This window comes from Acipenser ruthenus, chromosome 53, assembly GCF_902713425.1.
Source record: "Acipenser ruthenus chromosome 53, fAciRut3.2 maternal haplotype, whole genome shotgun sequence".
Taxonomy (NCBI): Eukaryota; Metazoa; Chordata; class Actinopteri; order Acipenseriformes; family Acipenseridae; genus Acipenser; species Acipenser ruthenus.
Genome location: NC_081241.1, coordinates 5898638 through 5917045, shown reverse-complemented (window position 1 = coordinate 5917045; position 18408 = coordinate 5898638). Strand labels below are relative to the sequence as shown.

At 40.7% G+C, this 18408-nt stretch overlaps 1 protein-coding gene across 3 annotated transcripts; it reads right to left on the bottom strand.

Annotated features, from left to right (window-relative positions):
* Positions 1-938: 938 nt before the first annotated feature.
* Positions 939-17858, bottom strand: LOC117432765 (serine/threonine-protein kinase ULK1-like). Of its 3 annotated transcripts, none has more exons than XM_059016679.1 (14): positions 17199-17858; positions 15260-15368; positions 10850-10948; positions 10198-10239; positions 9405-9437; positions 7803-7839; positions 6498-6671; positions 6214-6287; positions 5678-5779; positions 5268-5326; positions 3377-3459; positions 2789-2839; positions 2092-2157; positions 939-1902 (listed from the first exon to the last, which is right to left on the bottom strand). In XM_059016679.1, exons 2-14 carry the CDS (start codon positions 15347-15349, stop codon positions 1367-1369), a joined length of 1446 nt encoding a protein of 481 aa, XP_058872662.1. In that variant the 5' UTR covers positions 15350-15368; positions 17199-17858; the 3' UTR covers positions 939-1366. The 3 variants fall into 3 exon arrangements, with proteins under 3 accessions (XP_058872662.1, XP_058872663.1, XP_034774018.2); XM_059016680.1 differs by lacking the exon at positions 17199-17858 and adding an exon at positions 16159-16462; XM_034918127.2 differs by lacking the exon at positions 3377-3459 and having other exon boundaries at positions 1766-1902; positions 17199-17856.
* Between the last annotated feature and the right edge of the window lie 550 nt (positions 17859-18408).

The window sequence follows — 18408 nt, the reverse complement described above, 5'->3', positions numbered from 1 at the left end:
ACACAGTGAGGTTACAAGCTGATAAATGCAATTGGAAATCTGGAGCAGAAGCTTTGTGCTGAACACCAAAAGGTTTTGGAGGGGTTCTGCAGAACTGATCAGACGTGTATTTGCTGGCTCTGTACAGAAAAGGAACACAAGAGCCATGATACAGTCTCAGTTGAGACAGAAAGGACTGGGAAGCAGGTAAGGGTTTGAATCATTTCTTTGTAGCTACCCAAGACGATAAGGATTCACCAGGATATTCAATGTGTCTATTTAAAATATTAGATCGTTTCACATTAGATCCATTAGTGTATTGATTTTTATATTCTATTGAGACCTATTTTACCTTCTCAGCCCAAACTATTATGGATTAGGGTTATACTTATTTGTAGTTTGTGTTTTATTTTGATTTTATTTCATTTTGACTATTTTGATATGATGATATTACTATTTATTTTGTAACTGTAAATACAATGCTAATACGAGATCAACATATTAGCACCACATTGATATTGGTATTAAATCAGCCTGCAAATGTATTTGAATGCCAGTGTAATCGCAATAATAATATATTCCTACTTACATTTAAAATAAAATATCACTACAATATAAACATATTGATATCTCAATATTATCAACCAGCAGCCACAGGGGGTCCCTCACACACACACACACAGAAGGCAATTTAGAGTGACCAATCAACCTGAACAGCATGTCTTTGGACTGTGGGAGGAAACCGGAGTACCTGGAGAAAACCCACAATGTGAACACATTGGGGAGAACATGCAAACTCCACACAGACAGATCCCTAGGCCGGATTCGAACCTAGGACCCTGGCACTGTGAGGCAGCAGAAGTAACCACCACGCCACCGTGCCACCCATTTTAAAAAAACAGAAAGAGAAAAATGAAAGTTTCTTCAATGCAGTGGATTTCTTCTCCGCTACTCAAAGAGACTCAGGACCCCAGGCAGGTTGCCAACTACAAAGTACTTTATTCAATGAGCCAGGGAATAACAGTGTACAAACTGTCTTAAAGCTGACTACAATTACAAGCACATATAAACATGTTAGTGGTGATACTAAGCAAAGAATAAGTATGTACTAAAAGAACATCACAGGTTTGAACAGAAAGTTCTGCAAGACAAAGAGTGTTGTGACTTCAAAACTTCTTCCTCAAGATAAGTTACAAACTAGCTGACACCAGTCCTTGTGATAAGAAGATGCTGTGGAAGTGAGTACACATTCTTATTGTGGGAGACAGTTTTACTAAGCTTGAGAGTCCAGCAACCTTCCACTGAAGGCCATTGCTATGCAGAAAAAAGAAAGTCAACAGAAATTCACTCAGAAATGAACCTCTTCATTCAAACACTAAACAGACGGCTACTTCAGCTTGCAGACTGTTACACTGGAATCAGAATAAATATAAAACCCAGGATAGAGTTTCTCAGTAAATGTGGTTTGGAATCTGTGCAGGGGGGTCATTTTGTCTCCAGAGACTCCATAAAATGATAGTGTGCCGGCAGTAAAGTCCAGATATACCCCTATTCTGGGGGAGCGGAATAATTTTACTTCAGATACATTGTTATTCTGCCAGGCAGAGTACCTGGAATCACAGCAGAACAATTTCCAGGACTTGTTATTGTGTCCAAGCTGAAAGGAAATGTCCTCTCCTTTCGGGTTGATTCCTTTATATGCGACTCCTATATCTACCCCCTCCCTGCCACTCCACTCAATCTCCCAGTAGCAGGGAGACCCAGACAAACCCTCTTTGCAAAGCACTTGGTACAAGATGTCAAATCTATCTGGGTGATCAGGATATGGCTGGACCTCTCTCCGTCGTGTTACCTTTCTGTTCCCTTCAGACAGACAGAGCTCTCTATGTGCTGTGTTGGGGTCCAGTGTGAGCTGACAGTAATCTGATTGAAGAGAAGAGGAGGGTTAAAGGCCAGAGATGCTTAGAAAAATCAAATCACTGAAAAAGAATCTGCACTGGGTTGGAAATTGCTGTCCTCAAGCTCCACTCCTCCCTGTTCTGGAGTGTCAGCTCTTCTCAAAATGGAGGGACGCATCTTTCAATCAAATGTTAGTGAAAACAGAATTCTTACATTTTAAAAAGTCAGCTCTGGTCTTTGGCTCTGGAGCCTGTCGACTTTGAACGGCAGCTTCTTTTGCTGGGGAGAAAAGAGAGAGAAATGGAATTGAAACTTCTGAATAAATTGAGAACTCCGTGTGAAAAACAGATATTCCCCCCCCCCCCAAAAAAAAAAGTTTGTGTAACTGAAGGAGAAGGTGGCTGGAAAGTTAAGTTTGTAATTATGCAATACATGTCTGTGATTCTCTAGCAACACAACTAATTCATTCCTCCTCCCCTCTCCCCTCTCCTCCAGTCCTCCTGTTCTTCCCCCTCTCCTCTGCTCCCCTTCCCCCTCTCCTCTGCTCTCCTCCCCCTCCTCTCCTCCCCCTCCATCCTCTCCTCCCTCATCCTCTCCTCCCTCATCCCCTCCCCACTCTTCTCCCCTCCTCTCATCCCCACTCTACTCCCCTCCTCCTCTCCCTCCTCTCCTGCCCCTCTCTTCCCCTCTCCTCTACTGTGGTCATTGACAGTGTATAATGTTCCCTTGACAACAGTAGAGAGACTGGAAGCTTTTATCAGTCCACAGTAAATGATTGGGAGTTCCACGCTGTCTCGGCTGAGTGGGACTTCATGGGAAAGAAATTCTGCTCCTAACAGCCTCTACTCTAACCAAGGAGTATAACAATTGTACCGTTATAATAATATATGGGTTCAGTAATTTCACTTACAATTTTTCTTGGGTGAGCTCACTCCGAGGAATGGGTGTCTGAAAAATGTATCTGTAAGAACGCAAGAGATTTATAAGCCTCTATTGCAAGCAGACCGTCACAAAAAGCAGAAATGATTTTACTTGGAATCAATTTTATGAATGCAAACAATAATGATGATTGGTGGTCAATGACTAGAGATAACTGTGGTGCAGGCAATATGATGCAATATGATGGTAAATTAAAGTAAAGCTATGCAGTAATAGCACAAACTTTCACAAATGTCCCTGTCATTGTTCTCCACCTCTGGAAATTTTCTGTTGAATGCAGTTTAAATTACAAAGACAGTTTATATTAAGGTTGATTTTGGTATTAAAGGGCTAGTGTGTATGTAAAACTAGGGAGATCCATCCATCCATCCATCATCATTAACCGCTTAATCCTTTACAGGGTCTCGGTGAGCCAGAGCCTAACCCAGCATACACAGAGCGCAAGGCAAGACTACACCCTGGATGGGACGCCAGTACATCGCAGAATTAGTGAGATATATTATGTAAATTCAATGATACAACATATTGAAGAAAACTTGACAAAATAAAATTTACCCACCAAATTCAATGCGATCTTTAGGATTGCACTGCAACAGCCCGCACAGTAGGTGGTGCAAGTGAGTGGAGATCCCCTGTGGGATGCTGGCATAAAGAAAGAGGCACGTAGTTATTTAGCATTTTAAATTCATTTAAAAACGGCCAACGGTACTGTTAAAAGTTTAAATAGTGAATAGGCAACTGGCAACTCAAGACCATAATTTAACAAATCAGTGTTTCTTTAAAACAACAAGAATACATTTGATATTTAGGATTAGTAACATAGGACAGCAGTGTAGAGTAGTGGTTAGGACTGTGGACTCTTGACCGGAGGGTCTTGTGTGGGTTCAATCCCAGGTGGGGGACACACTGCTGCTATACCCTTGAGCAACTTTACCTAGATTGCTCCAGTAAAAACACAACTGTATAAATGAGTAATTGTATGTACAAAATGGGTGGCACAGTGGCGTGGTGGTTAGCGCTGCTGCCTCACAGCGCCAGGGTCCTAGGTTCGAATCCGGCCTAGGGTGTCTGTCTGTGTGGAGTTTGCATGTTCTCCCTGTGTTCGCATTGTGGGTTTTCTCCGGGTACTCCGGTTTCCTCCCACAGTCCAAAGACATGCTGTTCAGGTTAATTGGTCACTCTAAATTGCCCTCTGTGTGTGTGTGTGTGTGTGAGAGTGTGTGGTCCCATCCAGTGTGTAGTCTTGCTTTGCGCCCTGTGTATGCCGGGTTAGACTCCGGCTCACCGCAACCCTCTAAAGGATTAAGTGGTTATTGATAATGGATGGCTGTACAGAATAATGTGAAATAAATGTAACAATTGTAAGTCACCATGGATAAGGGCGTCTGCTAATAAATAAATAACATGTTGTTTAAGTGCACACAAGTTTAGTTGAGTTTGTGATGAAACATTTTGAATGGCAGGTGCTTTACATTCTAGAGGCAGGCTTCTGAACTGTTCAATTTGATGCAGATATAAATAGAGAGCTAGCAAACACTCATTCCTGTTTACTTAACAAGCACATCTTTATATAGAAATTTTGGGGGAAAAAATGTTTAGTATAGCATGTTCCCAAAAACGTATACACCCTGTTACGCTTAGCTTTACAGGAGATTCCATTTCTATAATGTGGTTTAGATGAGATACTGCATGTAGTGTGGTGCTCGTGAATTATATTGAACACAGAAGAGGATGAACATTATTACATTAAAAGTATATTAAAAATGACAAGTGGGGGTGGATACAGAAATAAAACACAGGTAAAGAATGAAATACAAACAGTACACTTCAGCAATACTACAGGTTAAAAAATACATCAAATAAAAAAGGTTTTGCACAGAGGGATAGGTGCCCAATTATTTGTCATTTGGAAACTGCTTGCCTGGAGGAAGGATGATCCACTTAGCAATGGATTCCCATAGGTTTTATTTCCCCCTTTTTCCCCTCTACTGGGTGCTAACAGATCATATAATTATTATTATTAATTTCTTAGCAGACGCCCTTATCCAGAGCGACTTACAATTTACAATTATATTTTTGTTTTTCACATACCCATTTATACAGTTGGGTTTTTACTGGAGCAATCTAGGTAAAGTACCTGCTTGCTTAAGGGTACAGCAGCAGTGTCCCCCACCTGGGATTAAACTCCTCCGGTCAAGAGTCCAGAGCCCTAACCACTACTCCACACTGCTGCCCATATAAGCATTGTAGTGGACAAGCATAGGTGGGGTGAATGGCCTTTCCTCATTTTGAAATTTCTTATGTGTCACTTCACAGGTAGAAGTTTAAACAGTGTCACAGTGGATGAAAATCTGATTACCAAAACATGGCAGAAAAATTGAAAAAGCACGGGAAAAAATCTAAGAGGAGTTGAGGAAAGATGTTAGGGGGTGTGAAGCAAATATACTTACTTGGGAGTCAAGTTCTTGTGTTTCTCAAAGAGGCGACAGAGCTCTTGAGGGTTGCTAGCCTGAAAATTATCAACCCAAAAGTATTTAAGATGGGTGTGAAACACAAAATATCTTTAGACACACTAAAAGAAAAAAACATTACCAGTGACTACGTTTACATGCAGGCAATACCAGAGTATTTCGAATAGCAGTATAACAACAGCCCAATAACAGCTTATGTCACTCACTTGATAAAAATACTGAATAGCACAGAGAACATTGGAAACCTAGCAGTGAACTGTTCAGGGTTCACACCGGATTGACAATGTGATGCTAGAAACTGTCCTCAGCACAATACTAATCAGCATGATTCATCTGGTAAACCGGTCATAGGCGATAAGTGAACATGTCACAACAGCATGTGGACTCACCTGAAATGGGACCTGGCCAGTCAGACATTGGTACACTATGATTCCTATACTCCATAGATCAACTTTTGCATCATAGGTCTTGGCCATTATAACTTCAGGAGCCTGGAAAAAAAACACAGAAAGCACAGTGAAAGAACAGTAATGCACAGAACAGCAACAGAACAGCAAAATATCCATCCATCCATTGTCATTAACCGCTTAATCCTTTACAGGGTCGCGGTGAGCCAGAGCCTAACCCGGCATACACAGGGCAATGCAAGACGAGACTACACCCTGGACGGGACGCCAGTCCATCGCAGGGCACCACACACACACACTCATACAGAGGGCAATTTAGAGTGACCAATCAACCTGAACAGCATGTCTTTGGACTGTGGAAGGAAACCAGAGTACCCAGAGAAATCCCACAATGTGAAAACACATTGGGGAGAACATGCAAACTCAGCTTAAAATATTACCATCAATAATACTATGCATCTAATGCCTATGCAAATCCTAGCAATAGTAACAGCCATACAAAGTGGTAAAGCACTCACCATGTACAGAGGAGTACCACACATTGTAAGTGCCATCATATTGGTTGGCTGGAATCTGGCTAACCCAAAGTCGGCTGTAGGGTAAAAGAAAGGAAGTGAGGCAGGAATAGCAATGTGGCGTTAGTCTTTATGAGGCTCAATTTCTTGGTCCTCTAATAGTTAGACCATGTCACTAGTGATGGAGGGGGGAGAGGGGGAAGAGGAGGAGGTGGGAGGAGGAGGGAAGAGGAGGAAGGGGGGAGGAGGAGCAGAGGAGAGGAGGAGGGGGAGGAGCAGTAGCTCACCAATCTTCAAGCGAATGTTTCTGGGGTTGGATTTGTCCCCTCCTGTAAGGGCCAGCAGGATGTTCTGTGGTTTGAGGTCTCGGTGGATGACTCCCTTGCTCTGCAGCACCTTCATGGCAGATGTGATCTGCTGCAGGAACAGACGGATTGTGTCCTCATTTAGGGGCCCTTTGGCTATGAAAAAAAGTGAACAAAACCTCAAATAAAGAAAACCATCGCCAGGAGTTGAATCAACATGATCTTTTATTTTAGTTTTTTATCCATTCATCCATTATCATTAACCGCTCAGTCCTTTACAGGGTCGCGGTGAGCCGGAGCCTAACCCGGCATACACAGGGCAATGCAAGGCAGGACTACACCCTGGACGGGACGCCATTCCATCACAGGGTACCACACACACACACACACACCACACTCACACAGAGGGCAATTTAGAGTGACCGGTGCTGAGATCATGGAGCTAATCCACTCTCTCCTACCTCACATTAAACACTTTGATATATTAAGTCCAGTTTACTTGAATTAAGAAAATATGTAACTTCATAGGCAGGGAGTACTTCAGTGGTGTTTAAGAGACGCATGTAATATCCTTTCCTATTACTAAGTGATTTATTTACTTTGATGTCGCACTGCACCTCCGCTCGAAAATTGCTCAAAATCAGTTGATCGTTCGTTTCTGTTCACAATTGCTGTGTTGTCAGGGTACTGAGTTTCTATTTGCAAAAACACCAACGTTTTTCCACAAGTTTGGCATGTTTTTCCTAAGAACACCCCTGTGCACTAATGTTGTAATGCCAGAGGGGAAATAACAGAGTGCAATATCCTGTACAATTAACCCTTTAGTAAGCTATATGTTCTACATTTAACTTTAAAGACATGTAGCCTCGCATGGGTTTTCTCCAGGTATTCCGGTTTCCTCCCACAGTCCAAAAACATGCTGTTCAGGTTGATTGGTCACTCTAAATTGCCCTCTGTATGAGTGTGTGTGTGTGTGTGTGTGTGTGTGTGTGTGGTGCCCTGCGATGGAGTGGCATCCCGTCCAGGGTGTAGTCCTGCCTTGCATTGCCCTGTGTATGCCGGGTTAGGCTCTGGCTCACCACGACCCTGTAAAGGATTGAGCGGTTAATGATAATGGATGGATGGACATGTAGCCTGGCTTTCAGCACTTCTATTACAAAAATAAAAAGCAATCATATCACCTCTCAAAGGACATTTAGTTGTATTTGACACAAAAACTTAAAACTAGGATTTTAAAAAGAGATACACAAATTAAACCAGGTATCAAAGTTTTCAGATGTAACTTACATTTCAGGTAGTCTGCCAGATCCCCTCCATTGCAATACTAGCAAGAAAAAAACAAATCAAAATCAAACAGGATCACATCAGATAACTACCACACAGGAGCTTAAAGGGGAGCTCAAGCTGTTTACTTAATGTTGCTACAACTATTTAAGTAAGATGTGTATATTGTTTTTATTAATATATTTTGATATCCTGATTAAACTGCAGTCTACAGTGCTCGGTTTTCAAGATGGCTTTCCAAATGTACCCTTTAGAAGAACTTTTCAGAACTACATTTCCCATCATCTTCCTACTCATGTATCTATAATGGGAGTGATGGGAAGTGTAGTTCTGAAGTTCTTCATCTGAAGGGTATGTTTAGAAAGCAATCTTGGAAATTGAGTGCTGTAGAAGACTGCAATTTAATAATAGTGTAAAAAAAATGGTCAGGATGTCAAAAATACATAAATAATACACACACCTTACTTAAACAGTTGTAGTGACATATGGGAACATGTAACACACAAAAGTGATGAGTGGGGAACTTTAATAATTCATCAAATAAAGTACAAAGTCAAAAATTCACAGAAAACATTGCATGGAAATAAAAGACCATTAAACAGCTTATTTTATGCTCGTTCTGAGTGTACAAACAGTATGTTTCATAAAAGAAAGATTCAAAACACACAGTGCATGTCAATAGAAATAACCAGAAATTGTCAGTATAACTGGATTATAAATGAAAGTAGGATCATGTTCTTTTTTTATAAGAAAAATCACAATCAAACTGTTGATTTTAGGCTATAACTATAAGTGATTCAAACACTTTAATGCATCAAAGCTATGACTAAAGATTATGCACTATTCATTTTACAATGTACACAAAAAAGTCTGTGAATAAAGGACCATCATCCATCCATCCATTATCATAACCGCTTATTCCTTTAGAGGAGTCAATACAGTGAAATACATACATACACACATATAGACTCTATATAGAGAGACAAGGAGTCAATACATCCATCCATTATCATAACTGCTTAATCCTTTAGAGGAGTCAATACAGTGAAATACATACATACACACATATAGACTCTATATAGAGAGACAAGGAGTCAATACATCCATCCATTATCATAACCGCTTAATCCTTTAGAGGAGTCAATACAGTGAAATACATACATACACACATATAGACTCTATATAGAGAGACAAGGAGTCAATACATCCATCCATTATCATAACTGCTTAATCCTTTAGAGGAGTCAATACAGTGAGCCGGAGCCTAACCCGGCAGACACAGGGCACAAGGCGAGACTACACCCTGGACGGGACGCCAGTCCATCGCAGAGAACCACACACACACACACTCACTCAGAGGGCAATTTAGATTGACCAATCAACCTGAACAGCATGTCTTTGGACTGTGGGAGGAAACCGGAGTACCTGGAGAAAACCCACAATGTGAACACATTGGGAGAACATGCAAACTCCACACAGACAGATCCCCTAAGCTGGAATCGAACCTAGGACCCTGGAGCTGTGAGGCAGCAGCGCTAACCACCATGTCAATATATTAATGAGCAAAAGCATACTAATCACACACAGATGGGAAAGGTGACTTACCTCCATCACCAGATAGACACAACTAGATGTTTTCTAAAAAAGAAAAGCAGGTAAAGATGAGTGTGAATGCCAAGCACTGTTAAAGGGAACGGCAGAATTAAGACTTAATCAATTTCAACAAAAATGATGCATGTGATAATAGTTTGCATTTGTTTTTTTGCATATGTATTACATAAGAAATAACCCATGACGGGTTGTGTGGTAAGACCATTATTACCACATGTATATGTATATATCTACACAGAGGTTGGCATTCGTTTATTTGTCTAGACCAGGGGGTTCTAATATTTTTGGGTGTGCAGACCCCTATTCAACCAAAGGTTTTGCAGAGTGACATGTAGTTATATGCCATATATGGAAAACTCCATTCATTATCATTAACTACTTATTCTTTTACAGGGTTGCGGTGAGCCGGAGCCTAACCTGGCAGACACAGGGCAATGCAAGGTGAGACTGCACCCTGGACAGGACGCCAGTCCATCGCAGGACACCACACACTCACACACTCACACCACACTCACACACACACACACTCACACACACTCACACAGAGGGCAATTTAGAGCGACCAATCAATCTGAACAGCATGTCTTTGGACTGTGGGAGAAAACTGGAGTACCCGGAGAAAACACACAATACGGAAACACATTGGGGAGAACATGCAAACTCCACACAGACAGACCTCCAAGGCCAGATTTGAAATCAGGACCCTGGCACTGTGAGGCAGCAGCACTAACCACCACGCCACCGTGCCGCCCCTATAAAATGATCATATAAATGAAATTAATATTACCTGGAAATCATACAATCTCACAAAATTGTCATGTTTCAGCCCCTAAGGAAAAAAAAATAATAATTGTATTGATGTGACAGGGTGGCTGGGCGGTGTGACAGGAATAGAAACTGACACCAGGTACTGCAGTTTAAAAGGCTTGCGCCCTTTTAATTAAATAATACAAAAATAAATAAAAGGTTTGAACAAAAAGAAACTTGCTCACAGAGCAAAATAAATATTGAAACAAAACAAGTCACAAACCCAAAAATAATACGATCCCAGGTCAGGCTGGGCAGTTGCTGTCACTGTTCCTGGAATCGTTTTAAATAAAGTTTTGTTTTGTTTTGTTTTGTTTTTCTCTCACTCCTCTCGCTCACTCTCTCCTTCTAACACCCACCCGAGTGCAGCGAGCTGCAGGCTTTTATAGCGTGGCTGAGGGGTTTAACTGGCTAGTAATTAATCCATTACCCCCCGGCCACAATCTGCACGAGTTCATTAATTACAAACAAAATCGGCTACGCCGTCATCTATAAATACAGTAATAACCCTGCTCTAAAAATAAATAAATCCGTATAGGGCTGCTCGCCCTGTTACATGATATAACATTAATAGTGAAGGAAACTATTACCATGGGCAAATACAGAGAAAACAAAATTGCCAATGTTCTTACCTTTAAAATCTGTATCTCCCTGTCTAACTGTGTCCAGTAAGTTTGATCAAAAGAGAGGTTTTTCGTGTGTATACATTTGATGGCAACTTCACCGTTTTTCTTGTAAAAAAAGAAAAATGAAATATGTACCTCATTTACATTCATTTCATCCATGTGCACTTTTGTATATATCATCAGGTGCATTCATGTAACACTTTTTTCCATCAATCTATCCATTATCATAACCGTTTATTCCTTTAGAGGGTCACTGCTGTGAGCCAGAGCCTAAACCGGCAGACACAGGGCAATGCAAGGCAGGACTACACCCTGGACGGGACACTGCCAGTCCATCGCAGTGTTTCACACTTTTTAATAAAGAATATTCCACTTCAATTAAAATACATTCATTTAAACTCCAAAAACTGTAAACTTTTTAAAAATGTACAGCTTTTTTTGTTGTTGTTGTATATTTTGGACCAAATTGAATTCTCTATTCGTGTTGTACCACTGCTAACAGATGTTAGACAGCACTTGTCTTTGAAACTTGTCTGTACTTGAGGACAATACTTTGCATATATATTTTTACTAAGCTTTGTATCTTCTGTGGGTTTGACAACCAAAAGTCACTGTACATACAGCCATGGCATAACAACAGACAACTGCAGAACAGGCAGAATGCATGCTGTGTTCAGTGTGAATGGCCCTTTAGGCTATTGGTTCATATTTGAGTCTCAATTTGCATATTCCCAAGCAGACCACGTGACTCGCAAGCAATGCAAAGTGACTGATACATCAGCAGAGAGAGAAAGAGACCTGACAGCTGAAGTCGCCACACACTTCAGAGAGAGAGAGCAACAATGCAAGCAGTTCCTAATTAATTATCAGTTTGCAATGATATTCCAACAGCTTTAAACACTTACAAATGTTAAGAAATGTTCATATGGAGAATATGTTTTGGGGACTGTGGCAATGTGCCCCGCCCCTGTGTGCTTATTATGTGTTGTGTGTTGCGTGCGTGTGTAAATGTTGGTGTATAGATTGGTACACGGGATATAAACGGGTCTGTGTTTCACGTGTGTTTAAAGTGTATAATTATATTTAGGCACGAGGATGGCACATCACTTCACGTGCAGATAAAATGTGTATAATGTGTGGCACGGGGTTGCACGTAATGAATTCACGTGCTGGGATTCAAGTGAATAATTAATTAGTAATTGAATCCCAGCACAAACAGTATAAATAGATGCACGTTTAGTCACTCGTGGTTGGGTGTTCGGAAGAGGAGAACGGGTGAGAGAGAGAGGAGAAACTAGAAAGTAAAAACGTGGAAGATAAGTGTTTGTTCTCACCGTGTTTGTTTGTCTGTCCGTGCACCGTTTGTTTAGTGTTAGTCCGTTTTGTCTGTCTGTTTATTTTGGCGTCAAGGGCCGTGTCCTGTTTTGTGCTGTTTACAACCCTTTTATTTGTTAATAAACGCTGAGTGCAGCCATTGCACTCAGCTCATCACAACCACTGTCTGTGTCTGTATTCCTTCCTGCTTCTGGTCTGACGCCACCCACTCTGGCCGTCTTTGTGACAGGGACCCATTGTCATGGGGGTGAATTGTCGACCAATTATCAGGGGGGACCTATTATCACAGGGAAGAATTTTCGCCAGGACCAATTATCAGGGGGAACCTATTATCAAAGGGAAGAATTGTCGCCAGGACCAATTATCAGGGGGAACCTATTATCACAGGGAAGAATTGTCACCAGGACCAACTATCAGGGGGAACCTATTATCACAGGGAAGAATTGTCACCAGGACCAATTATCAGGGGGAACCTATTATCACAGGGAAGAATTGTCGCCAGGACCAATTATCAGGGGGAACCTATTATCACAGGGAAGAATTTTCACCAGGACCAATTATCAGGGGGAACCTATTATCAAAGGGAAGAATTGTCACCAGGACCAATTATCAGGGGGAACCTATTATCACAGGGAAGAATTGTCGCCAGGACCAAATTATCAGGGGGAACCTATTATCACAGGGAAGAATTGTCGCCAGGACCAATTATCAGGGGGAACCTATTATCACAGGGAAGAATTGTCGCCAGGACCAATTATCAGGGGGAACCTATTATCACAGGGAAGAATTTTCGCCAGGACCAATTATCAGGGGGAACCTATTATCACAGGGAAGAACTGTCGCCAGGACCAGTTATCAGGGGGAACCTATTATCACAGGGAAGAATTGTTTCTGGGACTAATTATCGGCAGGACCAATTGTAGGCGACAATTTATCATTGACCCAAAAATGTCAGCACTCTTTAGTGAATAAGCTTGCATATTAAGTGACTTTCTTCGCTGTATTTTTGATGTAGGTGTATACATTTCCACTATTAACATAATTCATTAAATCCCCAGTACTCGGTACTTTTCCTGTGCATTGTTTACCTCACGTTTACTGCTTAGTCAAGGTGCACACAGTACGAGGTAAGTGGCTTACTGCATGGTAAACTGGTTTCCGCTGTTTAGTGCATGTCCCAAAATGTTCTAACTCCTTCTTAGAAATTCTGTACAGTCATAGAAATGTAGCTATACATTAAAGTAACACATCTGCATATTCTTTATGATTATCAGAGATTTATATTCTTTCCAAAAGGTACATCGATCTTTGACAGCAAACCCCTATATACAGTGGCTCTCAAAAGTATTCACCCCCCTTGGACTTTTCCACATTTTATTGTGTTACAACATAGAATCAGAATTGATTTAATTAGGAGTTTTTGCCACTGATCAACACAAAAAAGTCCATAATGTCAAAGTGAAAAATAAAATCTACACATTTTTCTAAATTTATTAGAAATATAAAACAAAAAATAATTAATTGCATAAGTATTCACCCCCTTGAGTCAATATTTGGTAAAGGCACCTTTGGCAGCAATTACAGCCATGAGTCTATTTGGATAAGTCTCTACCAGCTTTGCACATCTGGACACTGCAATTTTTCCCCATTCTTCTTTGCAAAATTGCTCAAGCTTCATCAAGTTGGAAGGGGACCTTTGATGAACAGCAATTTTCAACTCTTTCCACATATTCTCAATTGGATTGAGGTCTGGGCTTTGACTGGGCCACTCCAGAACATTGACCTTTTTGTTTTTAAGCCACTCCAGTGTGGTTTTGGCTGTATGTTTGGGGTCATTGTCCTGCTGAAAGGTGAGCTTCCGTCCCAGTGTCAGATTTCTTGTACAGGACAGCAGGTTTTCCTCAAGGACTGTTCTGTACATTGCACCATTCATTTTCCCTTCTATGCTGACAAGTGCCCCAGTCCCTGCCAATTAGAAACATCCCCATAACATGATGCTGCCACCACCATGCTTCACGGTAGGGATGGTGTTCTCAGGATGATGTGCTTGCACCAAACATAGCCCTTAGCGTTGAGGCCAAAAAGCTCTATTTTGGTCTCATCAGACCATAGAATCATCTTCCACTTGGTCTCAGAGTCTCCCACATGCCTTCTGGCAAACTCTAGCCGAGATTTGATGTGAGTTTTTTTTTATTTTTGCCACTCTCCCATAAAGGCCAGTTTTGACAAGCACCTGGGCTATTGTTGCCCTATGCACAGTGTCTCCCAGTTCAGCTGTGGAAGACTGTAACTCCTTTAGAGTTGCCATAGGCCTCTTGGTGGCCTCCCTGACTAGTGCCCTTCTCGTCCGGATACTCAGTTTTTGAGGACGGCCTGTTCTAGACAGATTCACAGTTGTGCCATATTCTCTCCATTTCTTAATAATGGACTTTACTGTGCTCCGGGGGATATTCAATGCCTTGGAAATGTTCTTATATCCTTCCCCTGATTGGTGCTTTTGAAGAACCTTATTTCGGATTTGCTTTGAATGTTCCTTCCTCTTCATGATGTAGTTTTTGTTAGGAAATGTACTAACCAACTGTGGGACCTCCCAGAGACAGGTGTATTTAACCTGAAATCATGTGAAACACCTTCATTGCACACAGGTGGACTCCATTCAACTAATTATGTGACTTCTAAAGACAATTGGTTGCACCAGAGCTTATTTTCGTGTGTCATAACAAAGGGGGTGAATACTTATGCAATCAATTATTTTCTGTTTTATATTTATAATTAATTTAGAAGAATTTGTAGATTTTATTTTTCACTTTGACATTATGGACTTTTTTTGTGTTGATCAGTGGCAAAAACTCCCAATTAAATCCATTTTGATTCCATGTTGTAACACAATAAAATGTGGAAAAATCCAAGGGGGTGAGTACTTTTGAGAGCCACTGTACTAGGCCCGGAAGATTTAGTGTACTGAATTTTAGTAATTCGGTATAGAATTGCAGTTTTAAATGACATTACATGAAATGAAAACAATCTAAAAAAAGATAATAATAAACAAATGTTTAAAAATATAAACAGTAGGCTACTTACCTCTTTGTGCCTTCCCTTAAATACCATACCAAATGCACCTTGTCCTAGGACATCTTTCATGCTGTACTCAAATTTCCCCACTGTCTCCATTTCCTTCTACTTGTGGATGCTGCAATTTGAAGGGAAAATATAAATTAGGCTCTAGGGATGTCTTCTAAGTAACCCCGGGTTGTTCCATGGTCAAACTCTCTACAGCTAGAAAGTTACCCCTTTTCCTCCCAATTCCATGGGCTACCTTCGCGAAAAAGAAAAGTTGGTACAATCATGTGTGTCAGATCTGTATGTCTGTCATTGTTTAAATGTTTGTGTTTTAGTTCCTGTGTGTGCCTGTGGGTGGGTGTCTGTGTGTGTGTCAACTGAGCGTATCAATCATCCATCCCATCCATTATCATTACCCGCTCAATCCTTTACAGGGTCGCAGTGAGCCGGAGCCTAACCCGGCAGACACAGGGCGCAAGGCGAGACTAGACCCTGGACGGGACGCCAGTCCATCGCAGGGCACCACACTCACACACACTCACACACTGAGGGCAATTTAGAGTGACCAATCAACCTGAATAGCATGTCTTCAGACTGTGGGAGGAAACCGGAGTACCCAGAGAAAACCCACAATGTGAACACATTGGGGAGAACATGCAAACTCCACACAGACAGACCCCTAGGCCAGAATCGAACCCAGGACCCTAGCACTGTAAGGCAGCAGCGCTAACCACCACGCCACCGTGACACCCACTAACACTGATAGTCTGTACAGCCTATGCGCCAGAACATAATATTGTAATTAAAAACATGCAACACATTAAAAAATAACAAAATAAAAATGAATATACAATAAATAACATTTAAAAGTATGGATGAAATAAATAAAGCAAGGGTTAATATGACAATGATGTACTCACCCTAATTTTCTCAAATGAGCAGCTGATGGTTGGTGAGAATTTTTTTATTTTAAATTTTTGCAATTGTAATATTTACAGCTGGAATTAAAAGGCAATTTTAGTCACTATTTTATACCCTCAAGACCATACTCTGTTGGTTAGTATTTCTATAGAACTCTCTGTGAGCCCCCTTTGTTGAGTGGGGGCTATAGTCTCACTAGGTCCTTTTTCTGTCCTGGCCAAACGTATTCTAACATTATGAGTATTATTTAAATCTAAAGACACTAAAGTTTCTGTTTTCTGTCCAATCTTCTCTCTTCAGGCTCTGTCTTTTTATTGGAACAGAGTATTGATTGGCAGTGTGAGCCGAGCCTCTTTAAAATATGTGTCTCTGTGAGGAGAGAGTAAGGAGAGCTGAGCTGACAGGTAAAGTGCTCCATGGGGAGAAGCGATCGGTTTTACTCCATGAAGCATTCGAGTCTTCATATCCCTACACTGTACTGTCTGTAAAGAGGGGAAACGCACTATTTACTGTGGTTACTCGTAATGCACATCCGTCCTTACAGTGTTATAAAATTGAACTTTCATTTACAGAAAACATTGCCACAAATTAAAAAAAAGATACAAAATATTGTTTATTTTATTGCATATTGTATTATTATTCAAAATATACAGTCTAGAAATCTCATGGATTTTTTTTTTTTTTTTTTTTTACACAAGTAGGCTATGTATTTCAGTGAAAAAAGCACCAAAACAGTATTATTTTTCTATTTGAATAACTCCAAGATTTACTCAGCTACTTCAATGACTAAAACACTGAGAACGGCTCTTTTTGTGTCGAAACAAGTCTGTTATTGTTGTTTTCACAAATTGATTGAAATAACTTTAACAAACGGTTTGAGGTTACAATATTTTTGGAATTAAATTCACTTTGTGCCTCCAACCCAACTACACCCGTCTGTTAATGCACCACAACCCACATCCCTTACGTAACACACTGGAACAGCACTATTAAAAAAAAAAAAACTCTGTAACACAAGAATTCTAACTAAATACATTACCTTGTCTTGAGTTTAGGAAAAGAAGCAGAATGTCTCTGTGACTCGATGCACTTTCTGAAGACTTGTGTGAAAAATAAATAAACCTGATTGTCAGAAGCTGTTGTTTTGCTTTTACTTACAACCAGTCTTTCAAGATTAATTGAAACTATTTTCCATGGTAAAATTATGTTGACCCAGTTCTTCCGTTTTACCATTTATAGGGCACACATAAAATTTAAATTACTACCATTTTTCTTCGCTGATTGTATGAAAAAAAAGGCTCTAGACCAGAGTGTTGTGTTCAAATCCCAGGTGGATAAGACGGCTGCTGCTGTACCCTTGAGCAAAATACTCCTCAAGTGTCCGATCAAGAAAGCATTGTAAAATCACTTAAATGACAGGAAACTGAAACACAGTTACGCCAGTGCTGGGTTAACTACCGAGCCAGCCCAGATCAGAGCTTAGTCTGCTGCTACATTAACACCAGATCCCCCCAACTGAGAAACTGATTGATAAAAGTATAAGTTAATGCTTTAAGTGAAAGAGTAGACCAATGCAGTATTTGCAGATGTCAGTGACATGGATGTGTCTGTTTAACTCTTGACTCGCTTTCTGTTCTGCTCATGGTCATATTCAATCAAGAGATTTAGTAACTTGTCCAATACCGGCTAATAAGGACCTTTTGCAAATGAGGCCCCGCATTGCTAAGAATTAAGCCAACACCCTGTTTCCATAGAACAATACATGGCTTCAGGGTAAAGACAAGTTCTAACAGAAATGCAATGGCTGCTGACAAAGAAGTTCAATCAACTTGTTTTTTTGTTTTTTTACTGGAGGAATCTAAGTAAAATACCTTGCTGAAGGCTACAGCAACAGTGTGTCTCCCCCATCTGGGTTAATAATTGTAAAGGCTATTGATTCTGAAATGTGCTAACAATTAGATTTACTCTGAATTGTTTTCATTTTGATGCAATCTGTAGCGCGTAACTTCTTATCGAGTTAGAAATCAGAAATTTGCATATAAGGCAGGCGTGGGCGAGCAATGCAGCACTCCCTGTTCTTTGGTATTCCCCCTTGGTGTTTGATTAGTTTAATTTGCAATAGTAAAGGACCAGAATAAGGGTGTCTGTCAGACATTTTAAACAAAATGTATGTGTGACAGAAAGACAATGAGTTCTGGTTTGAAATCTCTCTCCTGACCTGTGAGGCGCTAAATAGCAAAAGGAGAAGG

Bases quoted from the DNA above. Each gene is read 5' to 3' on its own strand.
- LOC117432765 (XM_059016679.1), bottom strand. From the start codon at position 15,349: ATGGAGACAGTGGGGAAATTTGAGTACAGCATGAAAGATGTCCTAGGA. The intron at 7,840-9,404 runs GTAAGTCACCTT...TTTTCTTGCTAG, and splicing joins GTGTCTATCTGGTGATGGAG to TATTGCAATGGAGGGGATCT. The intron at 6,288-6,497 runs GTGAGCTACTGC...TTTACCCTACAG, and splicing joins AAACATTCGCTTGAAGATTG to CCGACTTTGGGTTAGCCAGA.